The sequence below is a fragment of the Polistes dominula genome, unplaced genomic scaffold (assembly GCF_049000335.1).
Source record: "Polistes dominula isolate Pdom_NZ unplaced genomic scaffold, Pdom_raw_medaka contig_11, whole genome shotgun sequence".
Lineage (NCBI taxonomy): Eukaryota > Metazoa > Arthropoda > Insecta > Hymenoptera > Vespidae > Polistes > Polistes dominula.
Window position 1 is genome coordinate 474,211 of NW_028301154.1, and position 19,990 is coordinate 494,200.

The following is a 19,990-nucleotide window of genomic DNA, read 5'->3' on the forward strand; positions in this document are numbered from 1 at the left end:
AACATACGAATCTTTGGAAATATATTTAAACGTTATCGAGCAACACCTTTTCCTTATTTCTTTTTCTTTTTCTTCTTTTATGCAATTAAAATTGTCAAATCTTATCATAAATTTGATAACACGCATTTACTCACCTACGTACACATACACGGAGAAAAAAGAAACGTTCTATTCTTCTTAAAGTCAAAATGCAGGTGAAGTCTTTTGAAAAGTAAGCAGTGAAATGCAAGCAATGAAATGCAAGCAAGCAGTCATTGCAATTATCAAGCAACGTTCTTCCGGGTTGGTTTTCGTTATCTCGCGAAGAGTTCTTCTTGTTCCTGGAAACCTTAATCTCAAGTAGACGTATATAAGTATACAAGTAGTACATACACAAAATCATGTATGTGCGCGAACACATACTACTTGACGATAATCAAACAAAAACACAGCACGTTTTCGACCATCGTTTTGAACACGCAGCAGGAAGCAAAGCACCTGCTGCTGCTGCATCAACAACAACGTTACAATTGTTTCAAAGAGTACTGCCTATCCAATCGATTAAATTTTCGATTAAATTTCTGATTAAATGATCGATCGATCGATCGATCCTAATCGTCTGTAATTAACGTGCTTATGCAATTAGATTTTCTAAATATCACTCAATCAAAATTAATCGTGCAGAAAACTTTCAATTCATTATCTATCACGTTAAAACTAATACACTTACAAATCCAATCTACACATAATTCTTTTTTTTTCTCTTTGCATAAATACAGTATAATATATTGAAACAATATTAAAAGAAAAAAATTCATTTCTTAATCTCTTTGGTGAATCTACTTACGTCTATTATAAATTTGTTGATAAAAGTACACTTGACGCGTCGACAGGTACACTTGATGGAATTTCACCTTTCCATAGCATACAAGTGTACGCCATGCAAAACTCTGTATGTAAAAAGCAAATTAGGGTATTGAAAAAGAGGTACGCAAAAGCTGAGAAGGATTGTTTTACGCGCGTACTCATTCGCTCGTTTCCTCTTCATTGAGATGCATCCGGTGCCACCCTCGCTCTGCTTCCTGGATGCTGCGTGGGATTTCTTTCTTTCTTTCTTTTCCTTTTTTTCTTTTTTTTCTTTTTTTTTTTTCCTTTATTATTGTTATTTTTATTATTTTTTTTATTTTTGTTTTTTCTGTTCAAGGACATGCATTAAAACAGCATGAGAATATATGAGAACTGTTCACTAACCGTTAAATGCAAAAAGACGGCCGTGATTGGTCAAATTCCGGGTAGTTTAATGATTAGCCAATTATATGCGATCTATTTGTGTAACGGTAAGAATTAAAATTATTAAAAATAAATTGAAATAATTAATATGTCATATTATTACGATTATTAAATAATATTATTAAATATAATCGAATAGAATAACAAAAAGAATAAATTACCTTATTTTGCATAAAAAATTAATCTATTGTTTTATATCAGTAAATCGATATAATTTATTGACCAATCAAATCATAGATTTATTTCCGCGTTGTAATTGGCTAATCAGGTCAAAGAGTAAGATGTATTTTAAAACGTATTTAATTAATGTCCTTCGAAGTTTTGTGCAGTACTTTTACATAGAGAAAAAGTGATATCGAATTAAAACTATATAAAAGATAGATACACGTATATATAGGTAAGAATATATATATATATGAGGTCATAATATTTAATAGAATAATAGGACGGATGCATTCTATCATCTCTTAATGAATGAGGCTCTTACTTGTATTAGCTTTTCCTGTTTGAAAACTAACCTAATTAAAAAGTGAAATTTTTAATAATTTCTAATTAATTTTCATCTTGAATAGGTGGATCAAGATAAAATCATCAACTAGGATCTTTCATTATTTCTTTAGAAATGCATAAAGAGTCGAGTAAAGTCAAAGAAATCATTGCAAGTTTCAAATCTGAAAACGTGTAGAAACAAGCACGCGAGCGTCTTCATAAGGAGAGTAAAAGAGGCCAGAGAAAAGAGATAAAAAGAAAGGACTAGTTTGTTCTATCTTTCTTGTGCTCACTCTTTTATATACCCCCCGCAGTCGAAGATCTTCCAAATACGTAAGTCATTTCGTGCTTGCTTGCGTACAAAAAGAAGAAGAAGAAGAAGAAGGAAAGGGAGGAAAAGAGAAGAAGTGACGAGAGAATACGGTATATCTCAGTAAGTATATAGATAAGAAAAAGAAAGAGGGAGAGAGAGAAAGAGAGAGAATAGATGAGATCAATCCTTTGAAAGAAGAGAGAGAAACTACGTTCGAGCATTCGATTGTATTCGTTGCGAAAAGTAAAGGTGTATATATGTATATGGTTGGTAAACTCACATGAGTAGGAGAGGGGAAAGGTTCGATAACTGTACAGAGAGACACGTATACAGAGAGACGAATGTATATGTGTACTTATCGAGTTTGCTTCAAAGATCGCTCGTCGCTGCGCTCGTCTCGTCGAATGGAGAACAGGGCGCGAGACTTTCAAACGACGGTTATTTTGCGTCCCTCCTTTCGTTGTTCCTCACGTGAGAGTGAGAAAGAATCTGCGCGGAGTAATACATAGCAGAGAAAGAAAAGGAGTAGGGTAGAGTAGGGGTATTGATAGTGGTGGTCGCTACGGTGACGGGAATGGCCGAAACAGCGGCGGAAATGGCCGAGGTCGTCTCGCGAAGACCTCGCACAGTTGCAGCAAAAGGAACCACAGTTAGTCGCTAGAAGGCGCTTCACACGCGTTTAACGCGTTCTCGCGCATCTCCGTTATATATTTTTTTGTGACAAGAGCATTAGACACAACGAATTGCAACAATCGTTCTGTTGTATTCCGCTAACAACTGTTTTCTCTCGTTTCAGATAAAGAGAGAATATTGTATAAAAGCAAACCTTTTGGTGTTTTTATAATTATTATCCTGTCGTCGTCGTCATCATTGTCGTTATCGTTTGTTACAATTTTCATCGAGAGATTAAACATAACGGTTAATCGTGATCATCGATCAAACTTTGACGGGAGTTTATTGGCATATTAATAAAAGCATCAAAGAGTTTTTCGACGAAGCCTACGGGCCGTGTGCAATTTATATATACATAAACACACACATACATATATCTACAAAGGAAAAACTCATATTCGAAAAAGGATTAAGGATAATTATTATTCTTTTGTTTGAATATCTCGCAAGTGTTTTCTCATCGTCGCGTGTGTCATCATACCGAGATACGAATAATACAAAAAGCGCGCGACGAGCAGGTTCGAAATTCGCACGCGCGTTTCAACGCGTTCCAGTCTTCGTCGTCATTCTCCTCCTCCTCCTCCTCCCCCTCCTTTTGCTTCTATCTTCTCCTCATTCTCCTCCCACCGTCGTCATCGTGTCGTCGTCGTCGTCGTCGTCTCGCGCGCGCAAGTGCGTGCAACGTTGCCGGATCAAACTTTTTGCGGGCCTTGTGACGGGGAGAATCCTAACGTGAGAAGAAAAATGTTACGAGTAAAGTGTGAGAGAGAGAAAGAATAATAGAAATAATAGGGGGAATGAGAGAGAGAAAGTAATATCGTCATAGTAATATCAATATTTTCGCAAAAGGAAATAAAAGAAGGAAAGAATATAATAAAGAAGAAGAAGAAGAGAAAAGCTGAAGGCTTCGTCCTCGCTCGTGAACGTTGGAAGTTTGTTTTCAGCCTTTCGTCTCTTACGCTTGCAGTGTTGTCGGATTGCGCGAGCAGCGTTCGAACGTTGCGCCGTGTCCCGCCGCGTACTGCCTCCCCCTTTACTTCTCTCTTAGACTCTTGAAACATTTTCGTTTCAAGAAACTCATGTGCTGGGAAAAACAGGATCGTGAAGAATAATCCGATTGGAATATAATCGTTCGAAGTGAAAGGTATCGGAGTAGTATTACTGCGTACATAAGATCGTGTGTTCTCAGTTAACTTCTCGCTGATCTCTGATCTCAAAAGAGAGAGAGAGAAAGATAGAAAGAAAGAGTTAGTTAAAGAACAGCAGCGCAGAAGTGGTAGTAAGGAGGAACGTGCGGCCATTATTCGAAATTCGGTGGATCGCGCGGTGTTGCCGGGTTGTTGTTCGGCGCGAGTATTTCAACGCTTCGAGACACGACGATTCCGAGAAGGATAATCATCTCTGTTGTTGGGCGGTGGTGCGAGTGGGAAAGAAATAGTTGGACAATAACCAGTGAAGGAATAAGAAAAACGAGGGCTTTTATGCTGGGCAAAAGTAATTTTCATTACGTCGATACTACGACGCGGATTGTTCGAACGTCGTCGCTTCGGCGGGCGGCGGAGGGACAGTGATTTTTTTTTGTTCGTTTAAGTGTGAACGTTCGAAGAAAACAAAGCATTGTAGTATATTGGAGAAAAGAAAAATAAGGAAAAGAAGTAGAGGAGAGAGAGAGCGACGTTTGCGCGCTCTAGAAGGTGTAACAACGAAAAATATGAGCGCAAGAGTGTTGAATCCGGCGATGATGACGGAAATGAGTCGGAACTTAGGGGGAGGGCGAACGGTGCCGAGCACAGCAGCTCTCGCGCGCGTTAGAAGGGATCTGTTTGGTCCTGTTGACCATGCCGCTGCTCGTGCCTTGGCCGAACGCGAGTTACGTGCCCAATCTTTGTTGGATACCGAGAGATGGGGATTCGACTTTCACTTGGAAATGCCCAAATCTAATTCAAGATATGATTGGGAGATTGTTACGTCGAAGGATATCATACCGGAGCCTTATGCGCTTCGCAGTATGCCCTATTTGAGGAAACACGCGCCTTCGACGCCAAGAAAATGCGAAGATAATAATGTTGTTGTACAACAGCAGCAAACTACAACTCTTCTTTCTACGCCTCCCCAACGAACGTTGAATGGAATGACCAATGTGAAAGCAGCGGTGGCAACAGCAACAACACCAGCAGCCACCACTGCTACCGCGGTCGTTGTCGTTGCAGCTTCGACTACGACGATAGCAACAGCACCTATTATTACCAATGGAAAATCGAAGAAAACTACGATTAATCAACGAGCACAAGAAGATGAAACTACAGAAGAAATTTTCGATGAAAATACCAAGTCCGAAAGGACACCACCTCAACGAGAAAGATCAAGAGTACCAGAAATTGGCGAAAGTACGCCGAATGAAACCTCCTCCGATGATCATACCACTTATGAGAGTTCCAGGAAAAAGAAATATTCCACCATTGAACCTTCTACGCCTGTCTTGCCGATGAGCACGAGAAAAATCACGACCATCACGCGTAAGTTTTTTCCTAAGTTAATCATATTTATTTGTCATATATGTAACAGATCTTTTTAACTGAAAATATTGCGCGCCATTTTGACATATAACCCTTTGCTTACGTTATTTATATTTTGGCACGTGCATATCAAAAAAAAGTAAAAAATATATTGTCGATTTATCTAATTGATATCGTACAATTGACGAGATATTCGTCGGATGTAAACAAAACGAGTTCGTAATGAATAAAAAAAGTCGTTTGTTTTTGTCTACTACTCCGTTTCATATACCCACGTGGAGATTCTGTTAGAAAAAAAAATAACACGTGACTACTATCGAGCTATAAAATCAAATGAGAAAAAAAAAGATAGATATATAAACGAGAAAACAAAATTGCAATCGATTAGATTTTCCTTGCATTTGACTTGTATCGAATCGATGATCATAATAAATATTTATTCGTAATAATAATCATCGATGAATTTCGATTAATCGAATTCGATCTATAATTCGAATTTTTCTAATTGAAGTTTTGGAAAATGTTTAGTTGTCGTAAAGGATCATCGAGTATTCATCTTAAAATTAGATTAGATTATAATACGATTAAAAAATTGAGTTTCTTTTGTTTGCATAAAAAAAAGTGTTGTAGAGATAACCTATAAATGAAAGCTTTTGTTGCTTTTCCCAATTGCTTCGAGTGGTCAAGGGCTTTCGAATGGCTAAAAAAACGTTTAGCTCTGTGGTAAGAAATAAGCGGTTATTTTTTTTCTTCCGAAGAAAGAGATAGAGAGAAAAATGTCTTTAACTCGGATAGTAGCGCAATAATAATCGTGTGTGTGCGTGTTTCGTTTAGAGATCTTTCTTGATTATATAAATGCCGATTGCGTAACCTCGATCAGTGCTGGAAAACGTTTGTTTTAAAGGCTTATATGAGCGTAGAATAAAACGTTTCTATCTTTCTTTTATCTATCTATCTATTTATATCTATTAATTCATTCATCTATCGATAGAATGAAAGGTAGAGAGTATGAAATGCTTCGATTAGTGTTAGAAAACTGAAAGAAACAAAGAAAAATACAAGAATGTAAAAGATGCGAATATAATGTGTGTAAAAATGAACATTTTTACGAACTTAACTTGCAATTTTCACGCCTCTAATCTCTGTTAAAATGACGCGTGTATCTTTGACGATTAAAAGCAAGGTTCAAAGGCGACATTAGTTTTGTTTATATCGTTGCATATTTCACGCATATATTTACGGTATTTCTCAATCGTTTATTCACCTTTTTATTCATTTCAAAATGACATTTTCTTTTCTTTTCTCTTTTCTCTTTCTCTCTCTATATATATATATTTTGTATATTTTTGTTATAATCGCAAAATTTCGTTTAAAATTGATGGGAGTTGAGACGATTAACAAATCACGCGCCATTTTTTCGGTGGTCAGCCATATTCACTTTTTTAACCAATCATTTGTTTAGCGAGATAATTGTTATTCGATGTCACGCCATTTTATTTCAAAGGTCTTCAATCATTTGTGTTTTTTTTTCTCGTTATAAAATAAATATTTTATTCGATAATTTTGGTCTAGAGAGAAAGAAAAAGAGAGAAAGAGAGAGAGAGAGATAACAATAAAACGTTGCAGCCTAGGTCAATCTAATCCAGTGATCGGCAAGGTCATCTCAATTTACGTAATTACGCAAGTCAGAGTCGGTAATAAGAAGAAATTGCAATAATCGTTTTTTTCTTTTTGTCATATTCTTTTTTTGTACACGCATGTTTATTGCGACATATTACATGTAGGTTATAAATTATTTTTTTTTTGTTTTAATTTGTTTTTTTGTTTTATGCATTTACATATTGGGTTGGCATAAAAGTAATTTCGATTTCCTAGTGAGAAATAAAACTCAGTTATTTATTTTTACGTTTATTTAAAATAACACGAGGAATTTGTTTCTATAGAAACCAAAAAGAATTATGAAACAAACATAAAGTTGAAATGACTTTTTTGCCAACCCAATACAAACTTTGACGATTAACTTTTTCAAAAATAAACAGATATAGATTTACACATACTGCATTAAGGAGGATATTCGTAACAATTTTATTGTTGCTTTTTTCAATTATAATTTAGGACAAGGAGAAAGGGATTAAATGAAAATAAAAAGAAAAGAAAACAGAAAGAAATAAACGTTAGCTTCACCGACGGAAAAGTTTAGTTAACGATTATGACCGTGCCTCCTATATATCTGCATCGCGGTGTATCGTTGGCCGAATGTGATAAAGTTAAAAATAGATATCGGTTCAATATTTCTTTTTTTTAATTATTTTTTTTTATTTTATTTTTTTTTTTTTTCATGGATAAGCGCAGGGAGCATCATCGTTCGAGAGCAAAAGAGAAGGAAACAGAGAGAGAAAGAGAGAGAGAGAGTACATACAGTGATCGTACACCGTCTTTACGTTTATTACAAAGTGAATTAAACAATTACAAAAATAACGCATATAAAAATCGTACGCGCGTGTTAATTGTTATAATTGTAAAAAAAAAAAAAACAGGAGGAATACCTGGTTTTGTTTTTCACGTTTAACAGTCGGTCATTGTTTTATACTTCGTTGATTCTTTTATTTCTTTGTCTTCTTCTATTTGTTATATTCGCGAAACAATTGAAACTTTTTTTGTTATTAGAGGAATTAAATTGTAATCTAATCTAGATCTATATCTGTTTATCCGACGATCTATCTAATCTAAGCATTTGAAATCTTCTCGTTGTAATACGACTTTGATATAGTGGAAAATCAAGATTATATTTCTTATCTTTTTTGCGAATAGAAAAATCTTTCTTTTAGTTATTTTTTTCTTTTTTTTTTTGAATTTCCCGCTTTTATCATCTTCCACGTTCCTTCTTTGTTCGAGATGGTCATTTACACGTCCTCGTGTTGATAACATCGATAACAAGTTGCAACCGGTTATCTAGCTCATTGAAGGATAGATTTCTACAAAATAAAAAGAAGAAAAAAATATAAAAAAAGAAACAAAAAGAGATGAAAAATAAGAGTGTTGTTAAGGGGTATTTAATCGCACGTGCAAACTAAACGCACGTGGTTTCAAGGTTGACAAATATTGCCGGGAAGTCTGGTGACGCGTTAATTATTGTTGAGAATTACTCATTCGATCTAAATTTCTCTTTTCCATTTCAATATTATTTGCAATTTTAATTAGGAATAATAGAGCTCGTAGTTTCGTCTTATTTATTTTGTTTTTTATTTTTTATTTTTTATTTATTTTTTATTTTTTTTTGAGAAGACGACCACCATTTTGTTCCTTTTCGAGTTGTAACTCGTGGTCTAATTTTCTTCCATTTTTGTCTTTTTCTCTATTTATTGTTCGTTCGTGCAAGCCACCCACGCGACGTGACTATTTCTGGATATGACTCCTCGTCGTCGTTGTCGTTGTCGTCGTTTTCGTTGTTTCGATGCACGCGATGACAACGAAAATTCACTCTCTCCTCTGTGTTTATATTTTTGTGTTGCACCACGGGATGCCGGTGCCATTTTTGTCTGAGCGTCAACGAAATGCAGGGGGTTGCAGAGGGTAGCTATTTCGTACAAAACGTGCATCATTCTATATAACATTAGTTCAATTTTTCATTAATAGGGCTACGTAAGGCCCCATTTCTTCAAATGGAATAAACAAATTGCCACCATGTTGACAATAGTTCAAAAGTAATTCAATTAATTCATTGTTCAAATTACGAATAATATATTATTTTATTTTATTTTCAAAATGGACAGAATTTTCCGCTAGACCTAATATAAAACTTAATACTAAATAAAACCAATCAATTCAGTGAATAATTACAATGACAACACAATAAAGATATTAGTCGATTAGATCGCGTTGTAACGAATCCCATTCACGGTAGAACGAGCATAGGTTAGTAACGTACTTTGCTTTTTATCTTTTACACACGTGTACACCCCCATACAAATATAAAAATACATCCCCATACACAGCAGTGGGGTCCCGAACGATTTTCGTAACGTACTTTATTAATGAGCCCAAGCGGTCAGCTGTGAGAGAAGCAACCCATATGGGGTTTGTTAGAGCTACCACCCCCGTAGGGTTACCATAACCTCTCTCCACTTCTCCCCTCCTTGTCTATCGAACGTACTCTGTCTTTTCTACACCTTTTGTTCTCGAAACGATGGGCGTGTGCAGCCGTCCATTGCATTACCTTTCTCTTTCGAATGCATAACTGTGTATGTATGTGTATGTGTGTGTGTGTGTGAGAGAGAGTGTGTTTGTAGTCTATATGGGGGTATCAGCTGTGCTTACAATCGTGACGCAGAGCTAGGGGGTGAACATGCCACGATCCCCATAAGACTCGTCATCGTACTCGGCATTTTAAATCAAGATCGTCAACGATGCACTCGGTTTCCCCTCTCCACCCCACTCTTCCTCACTTCTTCTTCCTCTTCTTTTTCTTTTTTTTTTTATATATATACTACATATACATACGTGTATATATAAACGACCCGCATATGTTCACTCGAAACGTTGCGATTTCGAACTTGAATCAGATTCACCGGGTGCATATGAGATGACGATTATTATTATTATTATTATTTTTATCATACGATTAGATGCACACCCCTGAAACGATAATCGATTTGAGATTAGAAACTTCAATGTTAGTTTGAACGATTTTCATCGTATATAAATATAATATATAATATATATATAAATATTTTATATTATTAAATTATATATATATATATAAACTGTTGATTAGTTAAATTATATTTAAACGTGTTTGTTATCAAACACTGCTTCTATGATTTTATTTTTATTTGATTTATTTTGTTGACTTTTTTGTTGTTGCAATAAATGAATGTTGTCTTGGTAGAAAGGATCGAGGACTTTACAATAACGTAATTCGTGCATGTATCCTGTTTACTTGACGTCCGGTGAACGTACCACACACAGACACATACACACATATGTATATAATCTATATAATGAACGTGGAAGAGGTAGGAAAATATCGTTGCAATAATGTTGGGAGGAGGTGAGGAGGAGGAGGAGGAAGAGAAGAAAGAAAGAGGAAATGAAAACTAGTAATAGAAGTAGGTTCGATAGCCTCTTTCTAGTATCGATTTATCTTCGAGATGTAGTGATCATCTTTTAAGTTACTCGTTTCTTTCTATTTTTTTCTATTTTTTTTTCTTTTTTCCTTTTATTTTTCATCTTCTTTTCCTGGAAATTATGTTCGTTCAATTGCGGTAAAATTATTGCGGTAATTTTCTGATAACGCACCGTTGCTTCCTTTTATCAATTTTTAGTCATCATAATGTTCAAGCGAGTTTTTTACTTGCATTACATATTTTTCTTTTTTTTTTTTCATAACGATACGTCGTTAAATTATAACTGTAGAAAAATTATTACAAATAGAGGAACACATTTAAATTTAAATAAAATCAATTTAACCCTTAGCGTGCTATGGACGTATATACGTGATAATATTAATGTAAAATAATGTAATTTTAATATTAATTAAATTAAATTATATTCAGAGAGAAATAAAAACTTTAATTATTACATTATTTTAATTTTATAATATTATTATTATAAATATATTTTATATATAATTGTTATAATAAATATATAATATATATTAATTTAATTATATAATTTTTTTATTATATTATATATTTAAATTATAATTATATCCAATAATTTATTATTAAAATTTTCTTAATAATACATTATTCCGTTCCTACAAAACATTTTAGTTAAAAGTATTCAACACTCGAAGGGTTAAATAATTACGACACCATATTGAAATTATATGCAATACAAATATATATATATATATATATAATGATAAAATAAATGATAAAAAAATGTTCTATCTATCATAAAACAAAACAGAAGAAAAAAATAAATCGGACGCGTGTTAGATAACAATAATCAATCGTTTTGTGAAATAAAATAAAATGTTCTTCTTGTGTGTTCGATTGAGAAGAGAAATATCGACATACGAACGGCACGCGTGTCTCAGAAACAGAAGGGGATTTCGAGAAGGGTGTGAACAACACCCTGTGCAACCCTGTGGGAACGTCAAAGGATAGTAAAATGGGAACGACGACTGCCATTGACGTTCCTACTGGAACCATAATTCTTGTCACGTGTCAGGAACTAAACTAAACGTAAAATGCACGATACCTTTCACACACACACACACACACACATGCACATATATACGCTCACGTATTTATGGGGTCTCTTGTTCTTCATCCATAGCACACATAGAAACAGGATGAATCGATTTTTCATGCGGAAATTTTGCCAAATGTTGTTTAGAATAAGAGAATGAATTTTGTATCCCTAGATGAAGGGAAAAAAGGGAGAAAAGGTGGTAGAAATAAGTTTTATTAGAGTAGAGTTTCTTTCTGTTTTGCAATGAACCAATTCTGCGTATGTTGCATGAATCATTTGCAGGGAATTTTTGATTTTCAACTAATTATTTCATTATATTAGATCTACCAGAAAATTCTTTGAAAATTTTCCGATAGACCGATTATTTCGTTAATTAAATAAATAAAATAAATAAAATTCATTTCTATGGAAATTTGCATGAATTATAATTCATTTTAAATACAAATTTTACATGAAAAAATTTGTTTGCTTTTCGTTTTTATCATCGACGAGTTTCTCTTTTCTATTTGTTTGCTGTTTTTTTTTTTTTTTTTTTTTTTTTTTTTTCTTTCTGTTTCTTATTTAATCATGAAGATTAGTAATAGCGTGCATTTAATATAAGAGACTAAAGTCATAGGTCGATATCGTGCACAAGGAGGTCAAGTTTGGTGGCTGCGTTTTTTGCAATTAAAAAAGAGAAGCAGAATAAAGATAAATAAAGAGAGAAAGAAAGAGAGAGAGAGAGAGAGAGAGAGAGAGCAATAAAAAATGTTGTAATTCTTTGAAGATAAAACTTGTGCGTCAGACGACAATGACAACGGATCATAACCGAGTTACAACCTTATCGTCATAGTCCATATGGTACATCATTCCTATAACTCATACACGGGATAATATATTCACTTTATTTGTTTTATTTTGCCTTTTTTATATGCCATCAGTGATTTCTCAACACTTTTTTTTAAAAGATCATATTTCGTTTCTAATTAATTGTATAATTAATTACCTCGACCGACTCGAATAATTCAAACTCAAAAAGAAGAAGAAGAAGAAACGAAAGGGATATTTGAAAAAAAAATATTAATTACTTTTTTTTTATTTTGCTTCTTTTAAACTTAGATTAATTTATGTGTAATATTTTTCTTTTCTTTCTTTTTTATTCTTAGATTGTAGAACTGTAGTCATAATGTCATCCGCAGATCTTAGATATGTTTCTTTTGTTTGACGTCGGCACAATAGCTAGAAAATTTTGAATTTTTTTTTATAAAATTTACAAAATGGCGGCAATATTTATTGCTTTAATTAAAATATGTTATTCAATAATTTGTCTTATTTAATTCTTGGTTAAATTAGCACAATTTTATAATTATTATGCTCCCCTAAACACGAAATATAATTCAAATGTTACTTTTTGGGGTTTTTTTTTTTTAATGACACCAAAGTGGTACCACCGGCGTACAATAAATAGTTTTTAAATGGCACCAAAGTGGTACCACCGGCGTACAATAAATAGTTTTTAAATGGCACCAAAGTGGTATCACCGGACGCCATAGTGTGTTAATCTAAATCTATTGTAACTAAAGTAATTGATTTCTATAAGATCATTTAAAAGAACCCATTTGACCATCCTACTTTTTAAAAATTTAAGAAAAAACAATTGTTTACAAATGATATGTAAATATTACTGAATTTATCTACTATATTATTTTGTTTTTCATTTGTTTGATTACAGACTACATGAAGAGTCGTAAACGTCGTCTAAACGGTGGTACGAAGAGTGTAATAGAACCACCGGAAAAGGTTGCACGTAATGCAGGACAAATACGCAGCTAAAGAGGCCTTCGGCATTCTCCTTCAGCCTCGTTTCTAGTTTTTCTTCTTCGATGATCCAATATAGCGTGTTGTCTACGTTTCAAATCATATATCAAATCAATTAGAAACACACACGCACAAAATTCATCCCTGTAATTATTTTTGGGAATACATTTTGTTATTTTTCTAAAAAAAAAAAGAAAAAAGTAATAAAAAAAAAGAACAAAACCAAACAAAAAAAAAGGATAAAAAGCAGAATCAAATTAGGAAAAAAAAGTAAGAGAAGATTGATCGAAAATAATATGAAGAAGAGGAGGAGGATGAGGACGAGACAACAACAACAGCGAAGATAAGATTAAAAAGTAATGACGAAAATGAAGGGAAAGGATACATGGAAATAATCAAAATCAAAATTGAAATAAAAAAGAAAAGAAAACAAGCGTGAAGAAGAGAAATTAGGCGAGGTCCTTAGGCTGTGCCATTCACCTAGATTTTATCGTAGCGCCACGAATCCCACGTGTCCAGCTAAAAACAAGAGAGAAATTAAATAAATATAAAAACACACACACAGGACAGAGAGATATAAATTAAAATAAAAGAAAACCAATAATATACAAATGAACGGCAAAAAAAAAATAATTAGAATTACGATTTATATTTTCTTTTTTTTTTGTTTTTTTTTTGTTTTTTTTTTTTATATATATAAAAATATATATATATAGAGAGAGAGAGAGAGAGAGAGAGAGAGAGAGAGAGTGAGTGAGTGAGTGAGTGAGTGAGAGAGATGCTTTTTCTTCTCTTAATATATAATTATTATTTTTTCTCTTTTTTTTTTGTTTTTTTGTTTTTTTAAAAATAACCTTTTTCTACCCTCTTATTATAATAAATAATAAATTTCTTTTTTTTTGTGCGTTCGTGAGAGGAGGTATTCACACGATTCTGATATTTTATAAGAATGAATAAATAAGATGGCGAAATGTGTTAAGTTAGGAAAATAAGACAGCTAGAAAATAATATCAACGAGTATATCAGCAGTAGCAGCAACAACACAACAACAACAACAACAACAATAATAATAATAATATAAATATTACGTATATATATATAGATAGAGAAAAACGACGACGACTTTTGATGAAAATAAAAGAGAGAGAGAGAGAAAAAAAACAAAAAGAAATGAAAATAATTCAAAAAATTGTATGTATATTTCATCATCGAAGTCGTTGATATTTTTGTATCATTCACATGGGCTTTTTCTTGCATAAGTTTTTAAACCTTTTTTTTTTCGTCAATCGTTTTGATCATTTATTTATCGTTCTTTACACAAAATGCATATATATATATACGATTCTCATTTAGTACATGGATAAATCATCGAGAATGTATACATATATATATATGTGATTTTTGTAGTCAAAGAATTTAAATAAATTAATAACTACGATTCGGTCATATTTATATAAATATATATATTATATATTAAGTATATTATAAATATAGTAATATATAATAATATTATATATATATATATATTTATATATATATGTGAAATATGACGAGGATGTTGATCACACCGATGTAAGTAATAACAAATGAGAGATAATGAATAATATTCATACTTAAGATCATAATGATGATGATGATGATGATAATGATGGTAACAATAAAATTGAAAGGAATGGATTATGGGGTGAAGGAAAAATTTGTGTATGATTAGAAAAACAAAGGATAAATCTTTTTTACATTTAAATCAATTATTGTAATATATTAAATGCATATATTTTTGTTTTCTTTTCTTGGATAGACATAAACACACACACAAAAAAACACGCTGTAATTAAAATTAAGAAGAATTTGTGTGTATGTAATGTAGAAGTGTAAATGGAAAAAAAAAAAAAGAGAAAAATCTATGAATGAGTGCAAATGATTTTGTTTGACTTGTATGTGTTGTTGTGTTCGTGAATGTATGATTTCAAAATTTTGCATAAGTGTGTGTACGTGTGTATGTGTGTGTGTGTCTCTTAGAATTTATTATTGGAATAAGATAAATAATGAAATAGACATTTTTAAGTTGAAAGATAAAAATACATACATAGCATTTTTATTTTATTAAAATATAAGCATATACCTATGTCGGTAGTATATTTTTCTATATATATATGTATATATAGATATATATATATATATATATACACATATATAAATATAAATATAAAATATGTGTGAGCATGATGTGTTTGTAAGCGTGCTGCGTGTGGTGTATGTATTAGAAAGGAAAGAGGCAATTTAGGCTGGTCTGAGAATTTTTCTAAGTCTTTCTTGGTCGTCCTACATTCCACGAACGTTCGATGACCTTTCTTAACCTCCTCGATGGTTCGTGGAACTTTACCCGTGTGTATAACCAAGTTTAAAACAAAGACGATAAAGGAGAAAAAAATAAATTTAACAAAAAGGAAGAAAATCTTGTCGCGTTAATTTTGATTGATTTGAAATTATACTCGAAATTAATGCGAACGAGAAGAATATACATTTTGTTTGTTTTGTTTTTTTATGGGGTGGGGGGGGGTGGTAATTGTGACGTTCAAAGGACACAGCCAAAGCCTCAATGATGATTGCTAAACTGTGTAGTGTAGTAGTGTAATTAGGCTTAGCCGTACTTTGTTACTCTTTTAAATATTTTTTTTTCTTTTTTTTTTTTTATAAATATATTTTCTCTAAGCATTGATCTCCTGTACGACAATTTAAAAAAAAAAAAAAAAAAAAATAATGAAAGTACAGCCGATGCCAAATCACACCCCGCGTTCTTCTTTCTTTCGTACCTTCGAAGCCTAACTGTGAGCTAACAGGAAAAAGAAAAAAAAAGAAAAGAGTGAAAAAAAAAAGATCAAATGGACTTTTTGTTTCATTCGTTTAGAAAAAAAAAAAAAATAATAATAATTAATAATTATCACAAATTGTTGTTTCATTTCACAAAATTTTTTTAAAGAAATTTGTATATTTATATATATATACATATATATATAAAAAAAGTCCATTGATCTTTTTTTCTTTCCGACTTTCCTACTGATTTTTCACTAATGTGTAAACTTAATTCCCCATCTCCTTCATCCCCTTACTTACAACAACAGCCCTTTAAAAACTTGTTAGAGAGATTATAACTGATAAAAAGAAAAAAAAGAAACAGTTAATACGAATTGCGGTTACAAAGGTATAGTTTCCGACAAATTGAGATCATTATATCAGAAAAAAGCATATTGCGTTATTTTACTATGAGAGTTCATGTACGTGTGTGTGTATATGTGTGTACGTGCGTGTATTTCTTGAAAAAAAAAACGTACATACACACTTTAAAAACTATCATCCATAAAGAAATATAAGTTTCTTCCGCGAGAGTGCCATGGCAAAGAGGTCAAATCAAAATTATTTCGTGTCCTTTACTTTTTTTTTCTTTTTTATTTTCTTTTTTTTATTCTTTTTTTTATTCTTTCTTCTTTCATTTTTTTCATGTCCCAAAGATGGACATTATTTTTCTCTACGTCCTTAAGAAGAAGAAAATTTATTTTTCTTATTATATGCTTTTTTTATATATTTTTTTTTTAAATTTTATAACTCGTTATGTTCGTTCCCTTCTCTTTTTTTTTTTTTAGTTGTTGCAATTTTTATAATTGCATTCTAATCAAATTTGTAGCTAGGACCAATTCTCATCTAAAATGACCATGATTTAATATATGTATTTGTAAAATAATCTTTATTATTATTATTATTACTATTATAATTATTATTATTATTAATATTACATTATTATATTATTTTTACGTAAATTATTGTACGTAATCTCTACGCCACACGATGAGTGTTGTAATTTGGAAAGGATTATATATATTTTCTTTGTCCCACTTACCACCCCCATATCGATGCATTTGACGAATGGCAGACCTCTGTTGTTTTTTTATATTATTTTATTCTTATGTTTTAATTGTGTGTTTCACCTCTCACGTGCACGTATTAACACACGCGTACAAGAATTAATTGGCTATGTATTTAAACAAATAAAAATATGTTTTCGAATCTCTGATTAATTAGAAGTCTGCCATTGTAGAAGAAAAAATGAAATGGTCAAATTAAAATTAAAAAAAAAAAAAAATATATATATATATATATTTATAAAACAAATGAAAAGCAGCATGTGGAAAGTCTTATGTCTATGTAACCCTGTGATGTATTAGTGTGATCTCAGTAAACATAACTTAGTATGTACTTCTTCTTAATCGTTTAATTAGATTAATTATACTCGATCTTAGTTTAATGTGTTTTTTTTTTTCTTTCGCAGAATCTTCTTTCATACGTGTTGTATGTGTGTTAATTCAAGAGTGTGCATAAATATGACCATATGCGAGCATTAAATGTGCATGTGTATTAATCATAAGGGATGAAAATGAAAGATAACAAACGAGAATGTGTGAAAAAGAAAACAAAACTACTACTCCCAGTGATCCAAGAGCCTCTATTTTCTACACCGGTATTCGTGGTATATCTTTAAGAATGAATTATGTTTAAATCTGACACATTATATATATTTATATACTATATAAAATATATAAAATATATAGATATATATATATATAAATATATATACATGTATAATAATTATTAATATTATTATTATATTATTATTATTATTATTATTATTATTATTATTATTATTATTATTATATAAACCGTAATTGTGTAAGAGAGTCTAAACAAAAAATGAAAACTAACACATAAGTAAGTAAAAACTACAGTGGCTATTGTTTATTAAGAAAAAGAATTATCTATAAAAGAAAAAAAAAAGAAACAAAAACAAAAAAATACAATTAAACAAAGTAGGTCTTATTCTTTTTCATTTAACAGCCATTTTTTTGTTCATCATAATTTCATCCAATACTTCTTATCATCTTTTCCTTATCATTATTCCTTGTTACAGAAAATCCCCCTATAAACGCCGCGAATGGTCATTTTCAACGTAAGAAATTCAAAGCTGGAACTTCCAATGTTACACCTTCAAAAGAAGAAGTAATTGATCCTTCCATCTTAGTCATCCTGTTTTTCTCCAGGTTAATTAATTAATTACCTTAATTCATTCCTTTTACTTTCCACACGTTTTTATCCTTACAATCGTTCCTTGTTACAGAAAATTTGTAGAAAAAATACGAAGAAATAGTACAAATCTGAATATGAGATGAAAGACGGTGAGATTGAAATTTACAACTTGAAAAAAAAAAAGAAAAGGAATATAAAGAAAGAAAAAGAATTAATAAGCAAAGTATATACAGGTGTTTCGTGAGATTTTGAACTTCAGTGATGCTCGTTTGTTTTGCGAGAATTCAAAAACAGGTGCGTTCTTTTACTGTGGACCCTTTACGAAACTCCCATTCGACACACGTGAGAGTAAAATTGACTTTGCTTCCGTTTTGTACTGTTGTTACGATTATTATTATTATTATTATTATTATTATTATTATTATTGTGGTTCTTAACGGTCATCGGATATCGGGTTTCAAAATGGGAGACAGAGTGCAGCAGCATCTGCACACCAATCCGATTCGAATCGTGGAACGTGATTGAGGATAATTGTCCTACTACAGTGGTGTAGAGAAGAGCAATCTTTCTTTAAAAGACAGACAGAGAAAGAAAGAGAGAGAGAAAAGAGAGTATATAAAAAAAAGAAAGAAAAAAAATGTACCTTCACCGATTTCAGTAAGATATCATTATCGATCGTTTCTCGTATCATCTTGTAATTAGCGTATCCGGCTTGTCTCGATTTAAAAAAAAATAAAAAAGAGAAAGAAAGAAAGAAAGAAAAAAAACCCAGAAAAACTACGCTCGTTTTTCATACTCGAATTTAAGGGTTTATAATATTACCCTGTTAATCATGTAGCCGTGAAAATGAAGACTGTAAGAAACGTCCGTTTATATCATTCAATTAAAAACATAAGAATAAGATTGAAAGAGTAATTAGAATATTAAGAAAAATGAATTATACAAATTATTGTATAAATAGTATTTGTGTGTTAATGTTGTACCGGTAAATTTTGAATATTGAAGTAGTAAGTTCACGTGACTAAGAGAGTGCTCACATGACTTACTACGTGAATCAGACGTTTAAACTTATCCTGAGATATTTCTTAATTGAGAACAAAAATCAACAATTTTTACATTATGGTTCTGTTCAAACAACAATTTTAACGATTTTTTAATTAAAATGAATATTATATTCTTGTGTTTTCAATTGGACACGTTTATTTTTAGTTTTATTTGAATATTTTAAAAGTTGCTACATATTTTAAATATCAATTTTGTAATATTTATATTTTTTCTTTTCTTTTTCTTTTTCTTTTTTTTTTTAATCTTTTCATTTTCGTGGTTTCTCGCGGACTCTTTGTGCGACTACGATGACGACGAAGACGAAGACAACGACGATGACGACCGTGTAGACGATGTAGTACGTATACAACACGCACGTTCACTATAGTTACATGCTTCTATGCAATCTCTGTTGCTAGGCGCACCTTGGGCCTCCCCGACAATATTTTTAGACGATACGTTCACATTTCGCACTCGTTCTTCAATGAAACGAAGAACCTTGCTTATTTCTTTCTCTCTGTTTTTTTTTTGCTCTTTGGAATCAATAAGTTAAAAAGAAATACATCGTTTGACACTTTACTGACAGATTTTTGTGATTGATGATTTACAAATG

At 31.7% G+C, this 19,990-nt stretch overlaps 1 protein-coding gene and 2 long non-coding RNA genes across 8 annotated transcripts in view; 2 read left to right on the top strand and 1 right to left on the bottom strand.

Annotated features, from left to right (window-relative positions):
- Window positions 1–3,843, bottom strand: part of LOC149030540 (uncharacterized) — a 54,299-nt gene extending 50,456 nt beyond the window's left edge. Inside the window, exons 1-3 of one of the 3 annotated variants that reach the window (XR_016178622.1) lie at window positions 1,005–1,147; window positions 827–929; window positions 135–320 (exon numbers count right to left, since the gene is read on the bottom strand). This is a non-coding gene — a long non-coding RNA (uncharacterized LOC149030540). Of the gene's footprint in view, window positions 1–134; window positions 321–826; window positions 930–1,004; window positions 1,297–2,351; window positions 3,471–3,702 lie in introns of those variants that run through there. The other 2 variants (XR_016178624.1, XR_016178623.1) reach the window with 2 other exon arrangements.
- Window positions 1,523–19,990, top strand: part of LOC107071112 (uncharacterized) — a 46,801-nt gene continuing 28,333 nt past the window's right edge. For 2 of the 4 annotated variants that reach the window (XR_016178626.1, XR_016178627.1), the window contains exons 1-2: window positions 1,524–1,666; window positions 1,842–2,191. This is a non-coding gene — a long non-coding RNA (uncharacterized LOC107071112). Of the gene's footprint in view, window positions 1,667–1,841; window positions 2,192–18,217; window positions 18,348–18,424; window positions 18,483–18,566; window positions 18,628–19,990 lie in introns of all 4 variants that reach the window. The other 2 variants (XR_016178625.1, XR_001476369.2) reach the window with 2 other exon arrangements.
- Window positions 4,455–18,119, top strand: dap (cyclin-dependent kinase inhibitor dacapo). The gene is made up of 2 exons (XM_015329849.2): window positions 4,455–5,259; window positions 13,172–18,119. Exons 1-2 carry the CDS (start codon window positions 4,455–4,457, stop codon window positions 13,270–13,272), a joined length of 906 nt encoding a protein of 301 aa, XP_015185335.1. The 3' UTR covers window positions 13,273–18,119.